The 22647-nt window shown below is 43.6% G+C and overlaps 1 protein-coding gene across 1 annotated transcript in view; it reads left to right on the top strand.

The window, feature by feature from the left end:
* Nucleotides 1-22647, top strand: part of PDE2A (phosphodiesterase 2A) — a 1220867-nt gene that overhangs the window by 751971 nt on the left and 446249 nt on the right. Inside the window, exons 4-5 of the mRNA XM_078658599.1 lie at nucleotides 6993-7102; nucleotides 17862-17917. Coding sequence (XP_078514725.1) covers nucleotides 6993-7102; nucleotides 17862-17917 — 166 coding nt within the window. The remainder of the gene's footprint in view (nucleotides 1-6992; nucleotides 7103-17861; nucleotides 17918-22647) is intronic.

Below are 22647 nucleotides of genomic sequence, written 5' to 3'. Positions count from 1 at the left end.
TGACTAGCAGTGGCGGCTCCTCCGCTATGGCAGAGGAGAGTCGCCCCACTGCTTTCAAGCAGTGCTAGAAGCAAAAACATAAAATGATATAATAACTTTCAGTTATTATCATTTTATATTTCCTTCGCGGGTGGGTGGGTGGGCGGGGCTGCTCTGCTAACGGGAACAGGGCAGGGGAGGATTGGTTTGCCCACTCCTAAGTGCGCAATTACTGTTTGGTCCACTTTCTCGGGCAACTGATGCCCAGACATGAGTCTCTTGCTCACTGTGCCACTGGATTCAAGCCAGTCTGGTTGATGAGGGTGGATATACCTCAAAACCAGTCCCACGATGCATGTTTCCAGTCCAGGGAGGACCCGGCTTGGCAGTTCGGGCTGGACTGTTCCCACGAGGAGCAGGGTCAAAGGCTGGGTCCAAACTGGGGTAGCAAAGTGAGCTAAAGAACGATGGATTCTAACCCAGATCGGTGACTGGGGTGAATGTTTGATTCATTCAGCATTCCATCCATCATTTGATGCTGCAGCACTTGAATAGAATCCCAGCATCATGCGTGTGATTGGGGAAAAAAATTCCATGTTTCATAATATGCTCAGCAAAGAGGTTTGATATGAAAGAACTAATATGTGTCCAAATGGCTATTCTGCACACTGCTGCAGTCCTTGGCTCCACCAGCAGTGGTGAGTAAGGGGTTGTTCCTGTCAGTTGCTCTCGTGGGAGCTGTGAGATGGTAGCATGTCATTTGCGCTCAAGAGGATTCTGATCCACATAAACCCCACCGGATTTTTCAGATTTGGATCATGTGATTTGCAGAACTCAAGAACTGTAAGGTTCTTTCAAAATGATTTGGAGCTGTGATCACCAGAGCTCTCCTTTAACCCGTTGGCTGCTTCCGCGATTTCGCGGCAGTGCGGCCGTTTAAGAAAACGGGCGCGGCCGCGTCGGCCATTGGCCGACGGCAGCTCCAGCGAGGTAGTGCTGCCATCGGCCAATGGCCGACGGCAGCATGGAAGGGGTTAAAAATAAGGCCTGCTGAGGTGCAGCTTCACTGAGAGGCCCCGTGCTGGTTACATGCAAACACACGGGCACACATGAGAGCACGTGTGTGCAGGCTGAGCGAGGAAGTGTGTTGTCTGGCTCAACCTGGTATTTATGGACAGGGAGCTCTGTCGCACATGGGACCCGAAATAAATTGGAGATGGCCTGTGTAGGGCTTGGAATTTAACTGGGCATCAACCAACATATATCCCTTTCTTCATGACTAGTCTGCAATGCTTAATTGTTTTAACACCTCGTAAAAACTGAGCAAAATATAATTTTGGATTGGCTCGACCAAGAAAAGTGACTGATGCAACTTTTTCTATCTTTCAAATAGTCCCAAGCACGTATAAAACATTTAGGAATTATTATTCATGCTCCTTTGATCTACTTTGACATTTCTGTTTGAAGTCCTAGAGGAAATTAACCAGCTTTGCATTGTCTGGTTGGGGGCGATCTATGCTATAGGTAGAGGTCTTTCAGACCACCACTTGATTCTGCCATATTTTAAAAACCCAAAGAGTTGTGCAGGATTGTGGTCCAGCCAGTGGACAGCCCCAAGTAAATGTAAGTCTAGGGTGGAAGGGTGATGTGGCAGGGGCATGGGGTAAGGACCTCCAGCTCTAAAAATCTTAACCTCCTCACAGTGGCAGAAACTTTGAAAGGGAGAGGGAACTACAGAAAAGGAAGATCCAGCTTTGATTCTGTAGACTCTGTCTCCAAGTTCAGTGGCACTGACCTCCCCACTCCCTCTGGCAGACGGGAAACAACCTTTACAACGCAACCATTACATCGCACAACATTTATAACGCAGGCATTAGATCGCAACATCCTTTGCAATGCATGTCATTACATCGCATCCATTACAACGCATGTCACTACAACTCATTACACTACATTGCATGTCGCTACAACGCAGGCAATACATCGCATGTCATTACAACGCATACTATTACAATGCATAGTACCCCTACACTATCCAACACTTACCCTACTGTTGCACCCCCTGGCGTTAGAATAGTCATTTTTACCCCTACACTATCCAACACTTACCTTAAATGCAATATAATGGTATGCATTGTAAAGGTATAATGCGATGTAATGGAATGCGTTGGGAGTGTAGTTTTAAAAGAATCGTTGTAGCGGTATGCTTTGTAAAGGATGTAGCGATGTAAAAACTGCGTTGTAAAGGCATGCATTGTAAATGTATGCATTGTAAAGGATGTAGCGATGTAAAAACTGCGTTGTAAAGGCATGCATTGGGAATGTATGCGTTGTTACGTCATACATTCCTGGTGGACAATAGAGGGTGGATTTTCAGGGTACGCTGGAGAAGAGGGCCCCCTGTTTCTTCTTTGAGCTGGTCCTTTGGTGTGTACTCCTGGAGGAAGCCCCCCCTGACTTGTACCAGACATCTAGGCACCCTGAAGGTGGAGTTTTGGGACCTATTGGGTGCTGGTAGGGAGTGCTGTCTGCCTTGATGACCCTGGGGTGCGGCTGCCCCAGGCTAAGGGGACTGCCAGGAGCTCCGAATGAGGGGAGTCACAGTCTCTTCCACAGCTTTTGGATGCTAGGAGGAAGCAGCAGGGACCAATGGCTGTGGAGAATCATCATCACCTAAATTACTCAAGCTATCCAGGAAAAACTTCAAAACGTTTAGAGACGGGCCTAAAGGAACCCTCCTGGTGATCATCGGTAGTAAGCCTGACAACCCCCCCCCCCATCTGTTTGGGACCCCCCAGAGATATTAGGGTTTAAATGTGAAGCTCATGTGTGACAATTGGTCCAACCCAGAGCGCCCCTGAAACTGTGTGGGATTAAAGGGCAGAAGAAACCATAGCTCGCCTGGCAGAATTCATTTCATTCCTTCAGAGAGCCCATATCCGGTTGGGTTCCATCGGGGATCAAACCAAGTGCCATCCGGCTTCCTGCCTAACATCTTCAAGGGGGAGGCAATGTGCTTGGCTTTCCTACCTGGGAGATCCTGGGCCTAGGAGAAGACAGGAAGTGCAGAGAAGCAGGTCCTCTGGCAGAACCACTGGGGGCATTGTGTGCTCGGTGGGTAACTTATTGGGGCAACCTGTGCAGTGGACCACTATGTGGTCCCCTTGATGAGGGGTTTTCTGATCGTGAGGGAGAGGTACCAAATGGAATAAAGCCTTTGATAGGCAGAGTGTAATGTATATATATATATAGCATGTGGTGACCCAGGAAGGCAAGACCACTGCAAAATAACATATTCTGTACTGAGAGCAGCCCAAGAGCAGCAGTGGAACCCCAATAACTACAAGACGCTCCATGCAATGTAAGTCTCCTGGGTCACTATAACGAGTGACCCAGAAGAGGTATGCCATCATTTTAACCTAGTCAGAAGCTGGAGTTGTTGACCCGGGGAACTGTGTTGTATAAGGCTTTGTTGCACTATTGTTCCTAGGCAACTTTGGACAAAGTAGAAATAAGACACACATTTTCTTAAAATGAGAGGCTTATGTTCTACTATAGAATTACTTGGAGTCACTCTCCCAAAGCCAGTATGCCTGACGTTTTGGTAATGAACTTCTCATGTTGGGAAACATCCATAACAACGCGGGCATTACCCCGCACTGCTCTTACAACGCAAGTCGTTACAACGACTTGCGCTGGAGGGCGCTGTAGGATAGGGAATAGTTTAATTTTCTATCCAACACCTTCCCTACTGTCAACGTGGGCTGGAGTTGGAATAGAAAATTAAACTATTCCACTATCCAGCGCCCCCCAACGCAAGTCGTTGTAACGACTTGCGTTGTAAAAACTGCGCTCTGTGTAGGTTCTGAAGCCATTAGAGGGTGTCTCCATAGGCATTTCCAGCCGCCAGTCTAAATATTTGTTAATTTGTGCATATTATTGAGTAAAAGTAAAAAGTAAAAGCATGGACTGGACTGCAATTTGTTAAGTGTTATTCCTTTCTGAGTTCTGAGTCTCTAGCCCACAGCACATCCCTTGAGTAAGCTCTTGACTTCCCTGTCTCATTACCATGAGAATTCAATGAAATGGTTATCATTTTAGAGGTCTCTGCTATGGGGGCAATGGGACACCAAAGCCAAGTACCTTCTGCCTGCACTGCAACCCTCAGACTAGGATTACAGACATCCCTGAAATTTAGAAAGCATGAATGAGGTCCTTTGATAACTCTTGCTCTGCTAGAGAGACCGCTGCCCTCTTTATTGAGACAAGTAATGGCCTATGAGGTTTCATCCACCACTAGGTAAAGTTCACGTTTTGGACTAGACCCGGGTTCTCCAAAGTTAGCCCTGGAGGGCCAGATTTTTAAAATAACTACATTTATCTAAATGGGGAAATGCTAAAAATCTGTCATGGATCGGCCCCCCATGACCGACCTTGGAGAACCCTGGACGAGACCATACGGCATTGAATGGAGGTAGGGGGAAACATTAGAGTGTCAAGGGTTAAGTGATGGGTACCATCAAATAACCTTAGATTGACCTTTTACACCTCCATTGGTGGCCCACTCTCCCTTTAAAAGCCTGTATAAGAGAGTACCTCCTCTGGGGAGCTGGTGTAAGTGCTGCGTCTATCTTGCCTTCTTATACATGTCGAGCGTCAATGGAGCCTGTTGTGTTGACAGTATCCTGTTGTGGAACATGTCATCGTACTACTGCCCCAGATGTGTTTACTTAACACTAATCTGTTGGGTCATGGTGAATTTACAAAAAAGATTTTCAACCCAGGTCTCATCCCACTCTCAATGGTGAAAAAATAAAGTGAGCAAAGAGAGAGTACCTCACGGTAGCAACACCCGAGGGGGTTCCTGGCAAACAATTGCCAGTTTACCTGTCTGTAAATACACCATGACCCAACAGATTAGTGTTAAGTAAACACATCTGGGGCAGTAGTACACTTGATCGCCTAACTCTGCCTTTGGTCGTACATGAATTGGTGTTAGGTGGGGGAGGCCTTGATTGTTGAATATTGATTGAGTGGGGGGTGGCTTCCTTTCTTTTTCCCCCTAGGGCTCCTTTTGCTTGTAAGGTTTGTGTGGAACATGTCATGCCTGCTTGGAAAGGGAATGGCAGCAAACATAGGAAGTCTACACTGTGCTGTAAAGGATAGTCTTCCACTGCCTATCAGGTGGATTGCCTACGCTTTGACTTATTAGTGGCTGACATATTTTGTTACCCTTATATAATACAGGCAGAGGGGACGTGTCATGATGGCTCATCGCAGAGTGGAGATCCTGGTTTCCTATCACCTGAGGGTTCTAAAGTTCAGATATATATCTTGGAATTTCTCAGAGTTAATGAACGAATGAACTTTTACCACAACATGTCAAAAAAAGTGAGCAATGCCTGCCTTTCTCTCTGTCTTACTTATCCTGTCAAGTCATGCATTAACTCTGAGATATTTGGAGTCACATGTTTGACAATTAGACAGCTCAAGCACAAATAAACAGGCGCTGATCTCTGCGTAGAGCCATCTTGACATGGTGCCACAGAAAAGAAATCCACTGTGTCCAATTTATTACTGACTGTTCATTAAAAAAGAATATTGGGCCTCACCCACCAAGGAGGCGTGCCTCAACATCGGTTCCTTCCTCATCATGGTTTCCTTGAAATCCACGGTGGACTCTCCCCCGGCCTCGAGAAGAGGTTGAAATATTTTTTGACAATGAGTAATGTACTCCCCTGCCAATAAGGTAATAGGGATCCATTCAAAATAAAAGTGCAGGAGGGGTGGTATGTAAATAAATTCTTTATCCCCTAGCCTCCCTACCGCGTGGGTAATATCAATGTCATTCTGGTGCTATCAGGGTAAATTATCTAGCAAAATGTTGTGCTCATGTTCATCATAAAATCCATGCAAATGTCATCCAACAGAGAACATAAGGAAACTATTTTAACAGGACAGATGTATGGCAGGAGAAGGGATCTAATGGAACTTTTCCTGGACTTGTGACTATTTGGAAATCCCTTTAACTCCTTGAGCCTAACTGTACAGTTGGAGAGATTACAAGCTTCCTTCAGATATAAATCTACCTGTACTGCAATCTGCTTCATTCATTACATAATCATTTATAATAGAGACAGTGCTTTAAATGGAAATATAGAAGTGCAGGTACTCACTATCTAGAGTGTCTGTTTGCCCCTGAGAAGTACAAGTACTCTCACTTTCAGATTTAAGAAGTGCAGGTACTCAGTACCGGACAGCACCTGCCCATTTAAAGCACTGAGTAGAGAGTGATTCCCCTTCCAGGGAGTTACTGAGTTGTTTTCTGGCCCACTTTCAATGGAAATTAGAACTGATGCCTTTGGTGACTTCGTTATTGGCAGAAAATGCTCAATTTACTATGAGATTGTGGATTTTTTCTAAAACTCTGATTTGAAATGTTCAGCGTATTTTTAGTTTGCTGTCTCCTTTCGAAAAATGTTTCAAGAAATAAACCCACATTTTTATATATTAACAAATTTTGAACATTTACAAAATGTTCCTCCGTTGACTCCAGACTTTAAAAGTACTGACAACACGCTGACCTCTCCCCCACCACTGATCTCTCCTCTACCTGAGTTTGCAGTGGTTAATTTGTAAAACAATAAGTGCCAGGGCCCTCATCCGAAGGCCACTGCAGCTTGGGCCACCCATTGCCTCTGCCAGCGCTGCCAAAGACAGTACGTACCCAACTACTAACCATCACACTCCGGCACGTGTGACAATTCAGACTATTCCAGACCTCAAAAGCTTTACTACTGTCTGTTGTTGTGTTCACCTCTAAAAAAGACAAATATCTCACCATGTGGCACACTGTCATAAGTGCCGCTGTTGACAATTAAGTGCTGGTGCCGAGCACCGGAAACCACCGGCTCAAATTAAGCACTGCTTGTTTGTAGATGCCCCATTGCTGTGCGCTTGAGGATGCTGTTGTCGCACACAGTTGTAATTACGGATGCCTTTTGTCTTGGCAGAGATGCCGTCCTCCGGCAGAAGCGGCTGGAATGCAGCGGGCTGTCGCCGTCGGAGTTGCAAGGGAAGCCCATGCTCAGCCTGGTGGCGCCTCTACCGCCAGACAAACAAGGTAGGGAGAAGCATTTACGGTACTATTTTTCCTGTGTCTGCCACGCTATGCACTTTTATTACTCTCCTCAAAGGCGTAGCAAGGGTACCGTGGGCCCAAATAGAAACAAAACCAAATAGACCCTTCCTTTCCTTGTTTTGTAGTTAAAAAACAGCTACTAATTGGTCGAATAGAGCCCCGGTGCCACTGCACCTGCTGCACTATTGATAGCTTCTTTCTTTTTTTTTTTTAAATGTATGGGTTTTGGTGCAGGTGTAGATACACCAGCTCCATCTAAATTCCCATTTTTTTTTTAAACAGAGGATCCCTTATGGGGCCTTATTCACAGAGGTAACAAACTTTTGAGAAATTTACACTTTATAGCACGTTTACTACTTTTTGGCTATTCACAAAATATGAATGTAAGTTCCACTTTTGGAGTAAATTTACGCTCAGATTTGGTGAATAGCCATAAAGTAATAAACTTACTCAAAAGTGTAAATTACTCAATAGTGTATTTCCCCAGGCATCCAGTTTGGTGAAGACATGAAAGTTACAATTTTGGAGTAAATTTGCACTCAGATTTTGTGAAGAGTCAAAAAGTAATAAACTTGCTCAAAGGTGTAAGTTGCCTTTGTGAATCAGGCTTGTTTTCCTGTGAACTATGTACTCTTGTATCTGTGCTGATTGTTTGCCATTCTCTTGTTTTTATGAATCCAAGTAGGATGCACTGCAATACATGCATCATTATGTTCATGAGCCCATGTTTAGATGTAGTAATCCTGAGGAAGTGCAACAAAATGCAGTTCATCACAGCACTTTTGAACACTTTGAAACCAGAAACAGCCACTGCCAGCACTTCATTAAGGTGGCTGTAGGAAACTGCTTAAAATACCACCATAATAAAGTTTCATACAGCAACTAGTGGCCTAAAAATTTATTTTTATTCAGTAAATGGGAGTGACTGAGTAGCAATATGTAAATTTGCCTGGGGTTCTGACAATCTAGGCACCAGAGCTGGACATTTTTTCTGTACTTCTCATTTACCACCCCAGAGACCAAAACAAATCATACAATACAACACAAAACAATAACTTTGGGAAATGTTAATGTATCTACCAATGTCCCATTACCTGTAGTCTACTAAAGATTGCATCCTTTAGCCTTTCATTGTAAGACCAATCATTCTAAACCTGCCTGAGATTGTTAGCTTTATATTGTACTCAAAGTACCGTATTTTCCTGTGTATTAGACGACTGGGCGTATAAGATGACCCCCCCTACTTTTCTTGTTAGAATATAGGGTTTCGGCTATACTCGCCGTATAAGACTACCCCTCTTCCAAAGGACACCAAATAAAAATGGCCCATTTGAAGTTTAATATAATTATAGCGTTCGGAGTACTAATCACTATGCTAATTTACACTCTTTAAACACTGTTAACTGTCCATATAATGTACTCATTCGTAGCATTATTGGACAGTAACATTTCCCTAAACACGGGCCGGTTTGGGTGTCCTCTTTGTCTTCTTATGATCTGCAGGTACAAAGATTACAGGGAGCCCCCATGACTCGAGCATTTGCAATGCAATAGGTTTCGCAGTAATGAGAGCTTGAGCTATTGACATTGTGATTGACAATGCCTTTTATCCAGTAAATTGTAATTGGCACTTACTTGGGGCGAGAGACAGAGAGGCCTCGCAGCAGCACTGGGAGAGCTGAGCGCAGGAGCGCGAAGAGACCGCCGACCTCGGCGTTTTGCCGCCACCAGCTACCACCAGCGGCGCCGCCGCCCCGGGATTACAGATCCCGGCAGCCTTTGCGGCGGCGCGTTCCCTGACGCGATCAGAGCGCCAGGAGGGGCCAATAAGGACCAGAGCCCTCGGTGGAGCGGGTGGGAGTCCAGTAAATTGTAATTGGCACTTACTTGGGGCGAGAGACAGAGAGGCCTCGCAGCAGCACTGGGAGAGCTGAGCGCAGGAGCGCGAAGAGACCGCCGACCTCGGCGTTTTGCCGCCACCAGCTACCACCAGCCGCGCCGCCGCCCCGGGACTACAGATCCCGGCAGCCTTTGCGGCGGCGCGTTCCCTGACGTGACCAGAGCACCAGGAGGGGCCAATAAGGACCAGAGCCCTCGGTGGAGCGGGTGGGAGTCCAGTAAATTGTAATTGGCACTTACTTGGGGCGAGAGACAGAGAGGCCTCGCAGCAGCACTGGGAGAGCTGAGCGCAGGAGCGCGAAGAGACCGCCGACCTCGGCGTTTTGCCGCCACCAGCTACCACCAGCCGCGCCGCCGCCCCGGGACTACAGATCCCGGCAGCCTTTGCGGCGGCGCGTTCCCTGACGCGACCAGAGCGCCAGGAGTGGCCAATAAGGACCAGAGCCCTCAGAGTCGTGGGACGCCCGGGGCTAAGCCCGGGCAAAGGGCGGGCCCTCTACGGCCCTCATCGGCCAGAAGAGGCTGGGCTGGGGCACCCCCCTATCAAGTCAATAGGATAAAAGGTATTCGTGCATCCAGTATATTATTATAAGTAGACTAAAAATCTGAAGTTGTGAATACACTAGTGGGAGAGCAACCCAGTATGAGAAAGCAGGCTAAATATACAAGGATGCCTACACTAAGGTCACATTCTAAAGTACAACATAAGGATGCCCCTCAATCTGCACCAACACTAACGGCTATTGACAGAATGCTCCAGCAGACACTAGGGGCTTTAGCTGATGCCATAGCAAATACGGAGAGAAGGATGTCATTACCGCCTGCTACTGTTATCATTCAAGATACTCAGGAGGGGGTTACGGATATGTCTGCAGTTACGCTGGAGGCTTTAGATGAACCAAATGGTCCAGATATTAGCCTAGATGCTACTTCCTCCCCTTTTGTGGATCTCCCGTGTGCACAGGTTGTCACTGAGAGAAAAAAGGAGACACTGAAATTAAGCACAAAAATAGCCAAATCAAATACTACAAAGGCAAAAGGATCCAAATATTACTCATATCAGGAGGGGAAAAAAAAGATCAAAGTAAGACTACAAATCATAACTTGGTGGCACCCATAAATCCGCCTACACCAGGAATACCTTGTTGGATTACTAATATGGTGGCGGTTCTGAAAGCCGACTTAGAAGATACTATTACAGCGCTAATTAAACCCCTTATATCCAAAATAGATAGATTAACTTCACTAGTAAATAATAAAGGAGCTAGTATAACAAACCAAACAGTAAGACAGGAAGGCACAGTGCCAAAAGTAACACAGGATAGGGGTTTGCCCAAAACACAATCAGAAGAAAAGGTAACATCAATAACTGAATTGTCACCAAGCGAAACAATGAGGGAGAAAAGTACGAACGCACAGTGTGCACATATTCTACCTAAAACTCTGAATTCTGCCAGTATTAATGACGCAATAAAGGTCCCAACAAAACCACAAGGTACTGTTCAGACATCAAATGGAAACAGAACTCAAAGCTCGAATGATAAAACAAATTCCGTTGTGCGAATGAACAATGAGGAAAATAAATCTACGTTGACTCACTTCAGGACATTCAATCTCCCCCCTGAAGCTTCGCCTTTTATAGTTGTGTTGACAGGAGTTCCACCACTTAGAGAGGGCAAAAGGGAAACACATTTTTAATTAAAAAATAAATGTGTACAGTGGCTGCAGCTAAATCGACCCTTACCCAATAATATATGTGGTGAAATCCTGACAGTAAGGAGGGGGGACTGGATTGGGAAAGGAACTAAAACAATAGGAGGGGACATAATAACTGTGAACTTTAGAGACATTGCAGCAGTTAATTACATATGCAATGCACCTCCGAGCAAATCCCAAACACAAATCCACCCCGTTCACTTATCATATTTTTATCCATATACACAACAAAGACCTTTACAGAGATTTAGAACCCCAGTGAATAGGGCGCGTCAGATGGATTTTCTGCACAGACCACCCCAATGGCAAATGCCTCACCAAACAGCAACTCCAACCTATGCTGATCATCCCCTATCCCAGTATGCGCACTGGAATAGATTTAGTGCACTAGAAGAGGTTGATTGACATATAAAGGATAAACCCTGTGTTCTCGAAACACCGACAGGATTTGAGGTGAAAGGATCAAGCGTAATAGATCCAGGAACACCCGGTGGTATAGGACATAATAATGTAAAGGGACCCAACGAAAAGAGCTGTAATTTACAAAAAGGAAGAAATGAAAGTAAGGACCAGTTATCCCAAGAAAAAAACCCGATATTGAATATAAATGTTAGTGATACCAGCCCTGAAATAGGTACCTACGAACTAGATATGTAGATAGATCACGACTCGAGGGGCCCAAAAATACAATGTATAGGGAGAAATAATGAATACATTGAAATTCTATCGTGGAACATTGCTGGATTAGCAGCCAAATTTGACTCCCAGGATTGGCATAATTATATTACCAAATTCCAAATCATATGCCTACAAGAAACATGGGCTGTTGATTCTAATCCATATAGTCTAGAAGGGTACAAATGCTTTGCTGACCCGGCTATAAATTCGCCATCAGGGAGAGCAAGGGGTGGATTAATAATGTATGTCAACCTCCAAATTCAGGGCATATGGTCTGGCCATAATTGGGATTCACATAATATTCAAGTTGTGGGATATCATTTTAAAAATCTTCATCTTATCTTTTTAAATTGGTACAATGCCGTTGGTTTAACGGGGAAGGGGTCCGTTGTTAGAGAATTGGACACCTGTTTAGAAAAGTTGAGTTGTGTAAACAAGACACCAATCGCCCCAAATATAATACTCTTGGGGGATTTTAATTGTCATCTCTGTGATAATTTAAAACCGTTTAACAGAGATTGGTCAAGATGCACTATCTTGAAAAGGCCACATTTTGCTCATGTAGCGGAGGGATGGGAACTAGAGAAAATAGTGAAAAGATATGACTTGGCTCATACTTTGGACCTCGTTAAGCTGGGTGAAAAGGGAGATCTTAACCCAACCTTCAGAGGCAGAGGTTGCCAGTCGTATATTGATTTCATCCTGGTTTCAACCCCACTAAAGAAAAACATTAGCAATATGGCAATAGATACTACTATTTTTAGCGATCATAACCCCCTTATTATTTCATTAAGAGGGCCAGTTTTTAAAAAGTCCACCAAGAGACTAGACATTATGGAAAAAGCAGTGGATCAGGGCAGAAGGATTAAATGGGCCAAGATCGATGGAGACAGATTCTATAAACAACTGATAACGGTGGGCTTGAACGCCATAAATGTATGCCTCGATCCTCTTGTGGAAGGAATACTAGTGGTTAGTGCGTTTGAAGAAATCGCCCACCATGTAGATAAACTCCTGAGGTCATCAAAAAATAATATAGCACCATCAACTCCACGTTGGTTTGATTCTGTTTGTCCCAAGGCGCACAAAAAATTGAAACTCAGCCTGAATGCTAGACCCAGAAATAAGCAGATAATAGCACAAAATAGACTTGTATATAAAAAAGCATTGAATAAACGGAAAAAGAGCTTACAAAATAAAGCATGGGAGGATTTAAGGGAAGCTGCTGAAAAGCGGGATACCTCAGCCTTTTGGAAAGTCATCAATACTCCATGTTTTAAGGACCCAGGAGCACCAAAAATAACGAACAATATCCTGCCTGAACAATGGCAGACTCATTTCCAGAGCCTTTATAATCACACAGGGCATTCAGCTGAAGGGGAAGGATCAAGATTAAGGTTAGGAAAATGTACAAAATTGGACTTTTCCCTGGAAGAAGTTACATCTGCTATATCCGGGCTTAGTAAGAATAAAGCACCTGGCCCCGATGGAATACCCCCCGATCTCTACGTGAGCAATATAGATCTTTGGGCACCTCTGCTCACGAGGGTCCTGAACGAGGCAGTGGTGGCAGGACTGCCTCGCTCCTGGTCAACTGCAACTATAGTGCCGATCTATAAAAAGGGGAAGTATGATGACCCACAATGCTACCGCCCCATATCACTCATTGATGTTACAGCAAAAGTGTTAGGACGTGTCATCTTACACCGTTTGCAGGAATGGGCTGAGTTGCACCAGGTTTTATCAGATGTTCAATATGGTTTCAGGGAGGGCAGATCCACCACTGATCAATGTTTAAATCTATATCTTCTGGCAGCAAAATATACCATTGCCGGGATTGGAAGTATATATATGGGGTTCATGGACCTTTCCGCGGCCTTTGATCGCGTAAACAGAGGGAAACTTTGGTCACTACTGTGACATCTAGGAGTGGAACAACCCCTGGTAGATATCTTAAAAAATCTACACTGGAATACATCTGCAAGTGTAAGATACAACCAAGAAGGAAGTAAAACGGATTCTTTTGTATGTACCAGTGGAGTGAGGCAAGGCTGCATTTTAGCCCCATTCCTGTTCTCCATATATATAAACCTCCTAGAAAAGGAACTCCTCAAGCTACAGGTAGACTCCCCCCAAATTGGCCATTGTGCGGTGCCGGTATTACTATATGCCGACGACGCAGTATTACTAGCCAGAACCCTCCTGGGGCTACAGAAGTTGATTGACGGTTTTGTTGATTTTATGGCCCGACTCGATCTATCAACTAACCTGGAAAAATCTTACATCATGTCAATCGGACCCAAGAAAAAAGGGAAAACTATTTACCTCATTGGCTCACATGAAATTGGGCAGGTTAAAACTTTTTCCTATCTAGGGGTACTTTTTGACAATCAGCTGACTTTTAAACCCCTGGCGGAGAAACATGCAACTAAACTGGCAGCGTCAACTGGAGCTATTATGGGGTATGGGAGGCGATTGGGCAGATGGTCCCCAGAGCAGATATTAAATCTCTACAGATCAATATGTAGTGCCAAGGTCACCTATGGTGCAGAAGTCTGGGGCTTTATTGATAAAAAACTGCAACCAATACAGGTGGAAGAAAATAAATTTCTCAGAAGAATTCTTAAAGTGCCTCAAAGTGTGCCGGCCCTCATTATACATGAGGCTGTGGGAGAGTTGTACATTGAAGATCGGATCAGAAGTAAACCGCTTTTAGCCTGGGTCAAAATCTGGACTAATCCGGATGCATCCTTCACAAGACAAATTATAAAAGACTGCCTTAAACGGGAAAAATGGTCCTATATACCTTGGTTGAAGTATATCAAGGACTCGATGGATGACATTAACTGTACAAATTTCTTTGCAGATCCAGAATCCCTTAACATTGAGAATAAAACAATGGTTAAAAAATCTTTTTTAGAACATTTAAGCGCGATTAGGGCAGAGAGGGAAAAACGAAAGCCCACTGTTTCTGCTTATTATCATCTAACAGTGAAACAAGGACTAGAACCATATTTGAGGGTTATGTTTAATGCACAGGATCGTTATTATATGACCCGTTTCAGATTGAATATGCTTCACCATTTATTTTCAGTCCCCTCTGGGTTTAGTCTTACAGTGGAGGAGAAGGGTACCTGCGGCTGCGACTCTAGGTCTCCGCAGGATACCCTTCACTTTGTTTTATTATACCCATTTTACTCTGCCCCAAGGCGTAAGTTTCTAGTAGGGATTCTGAAAGAAACAAAACTTAGACAAGCTAAAAAGGCCTTGAGATTTTTGCAGGAAGCCCCAGATGCCCACACACTGTTTTGTATTGTGAATTTTATTCGAGTTGCACTACGGTTAAGGAATACAAGAGAAGAACATTGATTTTAATAATATTTTAAACTTTTTGGGTAACCCCTTTTTTCTTAAACCAATGAAATATGTGTTTTATGTGTGGAAAAATCAATTATTTTTAAGTGTATATCGTGTATGTGCTTTTATGGTGTCTTTTTAAGTACCGAATAAAGATTAATGATGATGATGATGATGACTCGAGCACAAGTATGAAATCACCAAATTACAAAAGCAAACGTTAAGTTACATGAGACGACACCTGGCGTATAAGACAACCCCCGACTTTCGAGAAAATTTTCATGGGTTGAAAAGTCGTCTTATACCCCGGACAATACAGTAACCTTTCTATTTAAGATATAAGACCTGGCTTACACAGCATGACACCACACACCTTATTTCTTGCTTGCCCCCATTCCCATCACCATTATTATGAAGTTCCCTTCTTCCTAAAGAGCTTTGTAAACAAAATGTGCACTCTTTGAAGCTCCTTAGCCTAAGCCAATGTTCACCATTTCACTTCAAATGTAGGGTTTCCATTGTTGCCAAGTGATCCACATCACGTGCCAGAGACGTGGCCTGTCATGCAGGTCAAACATGTAAAAGAGGACACGGTAACTCTCCAGACGTTTAACACACACCATCTGTGCCTATGGTAAGTGTAGGTTTCTTCTACCTGCCATCTTTCCTCAAGCCAGACAAGAGGCCAGAACCCATCAAACCTCTGAAGGACGATAACATGAGCACAGAACCAATTAACCTGGAAGGGGTAGAGGTAAGAAAGAGAACAACATGAGCATCAGGACTAAACCAAATGGGGAATAATCCCTGGAGATTATACCATGAGGTTTTATCACTTTACAATGTAGAATTCTCAAATCACAATGGTAAAATGTAAACTACAAGAATGTAATGAGCTTTAATGTAAGAGCCAGGATTGGCCCTGGATATCAAAAATGATATGTGGTTAAGGATGTGGGGGACTCCTGTCAACTTTAAGACCCATGCTTTCATCTTTGACATATGTATACATTTTAGCTATTTGTAGTCTGTTTTTAAGTGCTTTGCCCAGCTCTTAATTTTCTGTTAACTCGCTCAATCGTGAGATGTATTTCTTGTCGCTAACTCAGAACATATATCGGTTCGCGCTTTCCTTTGTGGGGACTATTTCATAAAAGTAGGTGTGGAGTAAAACATGCCACTGGCCATGTGCAGCAGGGGGTTTGTCTCAGGTGGACCAAGGAGCTGAAGCGTGTGCTCAACCTTGAATAGGATAAAATAAACTCAGAAGTTCACTGAATAAATCAAAGGTTCAAGTCACATTATTCTTAGGGATGGAAATAAGATCTTAGCATACATTAAAAAAATAGAAACAGAAATTCACTGTAAAAATAAGGGTTAAAGTAGAACTATAGTCAGCTGTTGAAATGAGATATAACAACAAATGTTTAAAAATCGAAAAAACACTGAAATTTGCCAGTTATAGTTTGGTGAACTAACTATAACTTCCAGCCCCATCACACACTGCTTACAACTTCACATATCACATAACTCATGACATGTTCTATTGTGGAAAAAAATCTTAACTCTTCTGATGTATTTGGGCCCATACCACTTCTTGTTGTATAATCCTGTAGCTTCACCCACTTGGATTCTATTTGAAGTTTACTGTGGTCAAAATTCTCCTTATTCGTTCCACCCTTCTCTTTATCCCATCACCTATCCCCACACTTTCAGACAGTTTCTTTCTTCGTATTGCTCTATTTAATAATTTTTGCGATAAATAGATAAATACATTATATCAAAAGAATTGAATGTCTTCATTTGAATGAAGTCAGCCTAGCAGCTGTGGAGCTCCTGTCCACTTCCAGGCACTATGTGATGTCATGATGTGTGAGCCGTGCTCTGGCACGTGCAGCTCTCCTGGCTCATGAGTGATGGGGACATGTTGGCAGGTGAGATGAACAGCATCATACTGCAGTGATATTGATTTATGCACTCATGAAACCAATATTCTACATGTCAACAATCTCCTTTGGATGTGCCCGTCTATGGTACCCAATTACCCCTGGCTGTCGCCTCTTCCTCTTCCGGCGCATCCCTCCCGGTCTCTTATCTCCTCCTCCTCTGCCGCCCTCCTTCACCCTCCCTGTCTATCTTTCAGAAGCATCTTTTCCTTTCCTACTCCTCCTTAGATCTTGACAACCTCTTGCTCACAGCTGTGTCTTCTATCCTGCCTAACTCGCTCACCCAATGCTCATCACCAGCCTTACTCCCTCTGCACACTCCATTCTCACCCTATTATGTCTTCTCTCTTTCTTTTTTTCCAGAAGGTACTTACATAAATTAATGACCACATTGAATGCAAACTGATACGATTCTCAATTAGCAAAATTATATTTCAATCAGTGTATCATTCATTTGTAAACATTTTAATAACGTTTGTATTATTAAATGTTATGTTATGTTATATCAATTTGTAACGCGCACAGATACTCAACTGGCTTAAAGAGAGACAAGGTCATATTTTCTTTCCAATAGTGGGTCAGCAACACATGTAGAACACAGTATAGTTGTGACATAGGTTTAGGACTTATGTAGCACTTGTCTAGCCAATAGCAGGCGTGTGTGTGCTTTACATAGAAACAACAGTGGCGACCATTACTTTCCTTTTGGTGGAAGAAAGAGAGAAACACAACCAGGCGCAGGATGCAGTTTTTAAATTGGCGACGTTTTTTTATTTGAAATCAATCTTTTGCAAGAAAACTAGCAAAAAGAAGGAAAGTGTGAGATAGAAGACAAGAGTAGATGAAATGGAAAAAGTAAAAAAAAGTGCATCCATTGGCTCTATAGTGATAGCTAGGCAAATCTCCTCAGTGTCCCATGACCCTGCTGTCTTAGCACAATCATCTGGAACTCCTATATTCAGCATCTTTTCAGATGTACTTACCTTGTAGGTGACTCATTGTGAGTTTAAATGTAATGGCCAAGGGACACACCATGCAATCTCTGAACTCTTTAACCTTTTCTTTAGCCACAAACTTCATGTAGGATAAGACATGTGAATGGTTTGTTGACCTATCATCTGAGCTGCACCCTTCTCTCTTTGCAGTGCTCATCATCCCGCTGGTGGACCAAGATGCTGGCAGAGTGGTGTGTGTGCTGCTGGTAAGTGATGCCCTTTGCTTGTAAAGTGCCACAGACCACCTATTGAAAGCAGTGTTAGAGAGATGCTTGTAGCTGATTGGTTTAGACCTTTCCAAAGCGCAGTTGGACCACTCACCTCCTCTGATTCTGAATTCGGACAACCGTTTTGTTATCCTCTGTTTTAATATTTAAATCATCAACAGCCTGATATTTTATAAATGCACTGACGTAGAGAGGGAAGGTCAAAAGACCTGAAAAGTCATAAGACTTCTCAATAGCGTTGAACCTTTCATTACCAGATCCATACTAATATTATAAAGAGAGAGCCCAAACCGTTGAGGCGGGTAAGCTCCGGAACAACAGCACCAACGGGAACACCCAATACAGCGTTGGAAAGGAGAGTATCAGCAGATGGACATAGGCTATACACCAGCCCAACATATACATTAGAAGGGAAAAAGAACGTTTGGGAAAAAGTAGTCCGTTGTGGGCGTGTGCGTCCTGCTGTAAAGCGATGGGCGTGTGCATACAGCGGGTGTGTGCATTCGGCAAAAGCCTGTGGTATTATACAGCTTGCGATAAGCGTTCTGTGTGGGACTAGCGTTCTAACACGAGTGGGCATGCCCTTCGGCATTGTTGTGGGCGTGTGCCGTCGGAGACGCCGGGAGCATTCAGAAGCAGGAGTTGTGGCGTTTGCCGTTGACGCGATGTGGGGCGTCTAAGTGCACCGCGCCGTGTTTGGGGAGTGCGTGCATTTTGCAGCGATCGGGGCGTCGGCTGGAGCGGACACACGCGTTCGCATATTGCGGCAAGGACAACAAACAGAAGAGCACACGCTCACCTTCAGCGGTACCGAACGAGGGCTTCTGAGCGGACGCACAGGCAAGTTTTGAAATACATTTTCCTTGCCTATTACAACCATTGCAGACATTCTATTTCATTCCCGAACAACGTCGGGGCGGGCCGCTAGTATATTATAACAGGACCTCAGCATTTTAATCGTTTTCTTTTTTTTTCATATCGTTAGGTCTTGTGACCCTGCTTCACATTTTCTTTAATCGAATGTGGAAATAAAGAAACCCATTACCAAGAAACCTTTTCCATATATTTGTATTCTGTTTGTCATCATGTTTTTATAATTTTATTTCAGGGAGGAAGTCCCAGCTCCCACTTCTCCATGTTTCCCAATTAACTCTTTAGGGCATACGAAAAAATATACTCCTGCTTGAAATGTGTGGTGTTTCCTTACCTCTCCCACCTTGAAAAATAATTTACTCCTGCCTTTTACTGTAGTGGATTTGGAAACATTTTTCAGACTGGAGAACTACCTTCAAATTGTTGTTTAATACCCTCTGAAACTGAAGTCTGTTGGTTTGCTCCAACCTTCACAGGTAAACCCTCCAAGAAGCCACAACAAACTGGCGCCTGAAAACAGATTTCTCTTAGAGAAATTCTCACCACAGAGGTGAAATTTATATGTGAGGTAATCCCATTTGCAGAGGTAAAATGCCAATATTGCCAATTCAGTGAACTAGGATTCTGGATTTGCCATCACTAATGGCGTTTTATTGCGTCTAAATTGTCACAAATATATCTAAAATGCAAGTTTTCATATTCAATTAGTGTAAATTGAAAGCACTGTCTGCTCTATGCACTTTAAGTGATAGGGAGTGGGATGTTTCGGCCCAATTCACGAAGGTACGTAAGAGTCCTTCTGCAGTAGCACTTCCTGTAGTGAATCAGCCAAGATGTCCAGAATAGTAAGCGAGAGTAGAATTGGTAAATATACATTTCTACAAAATCATAAGGTCTAGAGTACTGTAAGCGAGAACTTGCCTTTCACTTGCACTACACTGCTTTTTAGGTTTCGTAACCTGGCGAGGGGCGAAGCCACTCCCAGATCGAAATCTGTTGTTTCTAATAGTGAGGTTAGGACAGCCTCTGTTTCCAATTGGTTAGCTCCATAAATGGAGGCTAGCCATTGGGAGGCAGAGGCTGTCAATCGCGTTTTCTCTCGAAAACGCGATTCGGGGGCGTTTCTGGTGCTTTTTTTAAGCCCCGCCCCTTTGTCCCGGGCCGCGCTGCCATTGGCTGCCGGCCCGGGACACCCCCGTGACGTCATTCCCGGGCCGCGCTCTGATTGGCTGGCCGGCCCGGGACCTGAATTGTTCTTTAATGCTGACGTTGTGGATTAGTCTTGCAAAACCGCTTTTCTTTTCAGCGTAAAACTAAACATATGAAGGCATCTTCCAGGATATTGAGAAATATAACTGGTGTGAGCAATTGGAAAAAACTATGTATGATCACGTGGTCCGTTTTCACAAATTAAATAAGTAAAATAAAATGCACAATAAATAACACACTCAGCTTTTATCATTTTTTTAACGGGTCTGAGCTAAATCCTTGGGATATTTACTATCCATACATCTCAATCTCATGTTTAAAACGGCTTAGGTCGTCTTCAGGCAAGCCCGTCTTTGCTTTCAATGAGTGTCCCTCCTTCTTGCTGAGCCGGGAGCTCGAAGGTTTCACGTGACGTTTGAACTGACGTCTGTCATACGACAGGCAAGGAAACCTGGTGGTAGAAAGAAGATCCCGAAGAGCGCACCTGGGTAGGTACACTACTGGTGCGTTTTGGGGAGCAGTCAGTGCATTTTCGGGGAGTCATAATTTATGATAGAAGGGTCTGTTTGTAGCAGCCTTGTGACATATTACAAGGAGGGAGCTGGCGATTTAAGAAGTATCGCCGGTAATGTTAAATTAGGGGACGAAAGAGGGAAGTTTCTGGTTGTCTGAGCCACGGGAGCTCTTGCATTCAGAGAGAGAGAGTTGGTCATGTTAGAGGAGGGTAAGGTGGCAATTGTGAACGGTTAGTGTCTGCGTGAGGCCGCCCTCCCTTCCACTATGCAGTTCCAGTTTAGGGAATACACACTTCAGTGATTATTACATGCAGAGTAAACAACGGAAGTGATTGCATGCATTTGTAATGTCTGGTCCTCAATAGCGAGTTACTGAAGGGATGCTTTTGTTTGAGATGCTGCTACATTGTGCTTTTTCTGACGCGAATACAACTTGTAGTTTCCATTTATTTTCTGATTTGATCTGCTAGTTAATATACACATCGTCATATCTTTGCTCTTACAGGGACTTGAAGAACATGGGGGGTTTAAAATGGTGTAGACCGTTTCGAAGATCCGAGACATTCACCTTCCTGTTTCACAGACAGAAAAAAACCTCGCACAAACTGCTTTTTTTCCTCACTTGGTGGCCGCTTTAGGGCTCATGCATTTTTTTTGCCCCTAACCCCTTCATCCAATGATGCCTGATATGAGTGCATGGTACAGCCCTGAATCCTGGGTAGCTTTTCTTACATGAGACATATTTTTAAATGCCTTTATCTGTCCGCATTGTTCTCCTAACTCATATTGAAAACTTTATATTAAGTGAATGTCCGGGCCTAAGTACATCCAATGCTAAATTTGTAAAAAGAATAAGTGCTCAAATCTTTAATGTATAAGCAATATAAATCTCAAGTGCCTGTCCTCTATCTCTTCTTTCACCCCTTGCTTTCATGCTCCTTTCTATTTTCCAGTCCTTCTTGACTGTTATGACAGGTAGGGAATGCATAGAATTATATAGACTAAAGGCGAGTGGACGAATCGTTGCAAACCCTGTAACAGAAATGCTAATATGTTCTTGTATAAAAATGTAATAAAGCATGTTAAAAAAAAAAAAGGCCGCCGGTGCTGCATACCGAATGTCATGGTTGCCAAATAACACCAAGGGTCTCTTGTTTTAATTTCACCTCAGATCCTTTCATCCACAAGCATACTGTACCTGCCTCTTTAACTCAATCTTGCACGTTCTTTTTCATCCATGCTATCTCTATTTTCCACTGTTTTTCTGTATCTCTCCTCCTCTTTCTACCCATACCCATTTGCTGCCTTCTCTCTCATGTTCTGGGTTAATGTCTAATGATCAAAAACAAGTCTCGGTCTGCAAAAAAAAGTGCAGTTGGGCCCCACCTGAAACCATCGTCTCAAAATAAGCAGCAGAAATTAGATGCAAATTAAAACCAAAATCAAATCCAAAGTTCTTTCCGAAGTATGCAACAAGTCTGATTGTGCTTGATTGTTCTTTAATTTCTTTTCCTTCATCGCAAGAACAGAACAAACATTCGCAGCCAACACGTTTCGCCCAAGCATGGGCTCCTTCAGGGCAGTATTGTTCTAATAGCAGTAGAATTAACGTTGATAAATGACAACCTCCTACCAGAGTCTTAAGTCATCCGTTCTAGGCTAATTATATATATATAGAAGTTAGAAAAATCAGCAAAGATATGTTGTCCTGTGAGTCACGAATCCAACAGAGTAATCCTTATCTCAGGTATAATTATTTGAAAAGAGCAAAGTACCATGTTCGGCATAGCTGTCTGGCCTGCCGCGTCCATGTCCACGTGCAGCAAACCCTTTTGTGGATCTGGACGCAGCGGCCAAACGGCTTTGACGAACATGGTACTTTGCTCTTTGGAATAATTATACCTCAGATAAGGATTACTCTGTTGGATTCATAACTCCAAGGTCAACCTATCTTTGCTGATTTTTTTCTAGCTTCTATTTGTATATAATTAGCATGGAATGGACAACGTAGGACTTTGGTAGGACGTTGTCATATATCAACTGTAATACTACTGCTATGCGAACAATACTGCCCTGAAGAAGCCCATGCTTGAGCGAAATGCGTTGACTGCA

Source organism: Lissotriton helveticus, chromosome 8 (genome assembly GCF_964261635.1).
Source record: "Lissotriton helveticus chromosome 8, aLisHel1.1, whole genome shotgun sequence".
Lineage (NCBI taxonomy): Eukaryota > Metazoa > Chordata > Amphibia > Caudata > Salamandridae > Lissotriton > Lissotriton helveticus.
Note: the sequence above shows the minus strand (reverse complement) of the source record. Positions and strands in the feature narration are given on the sequence as shown.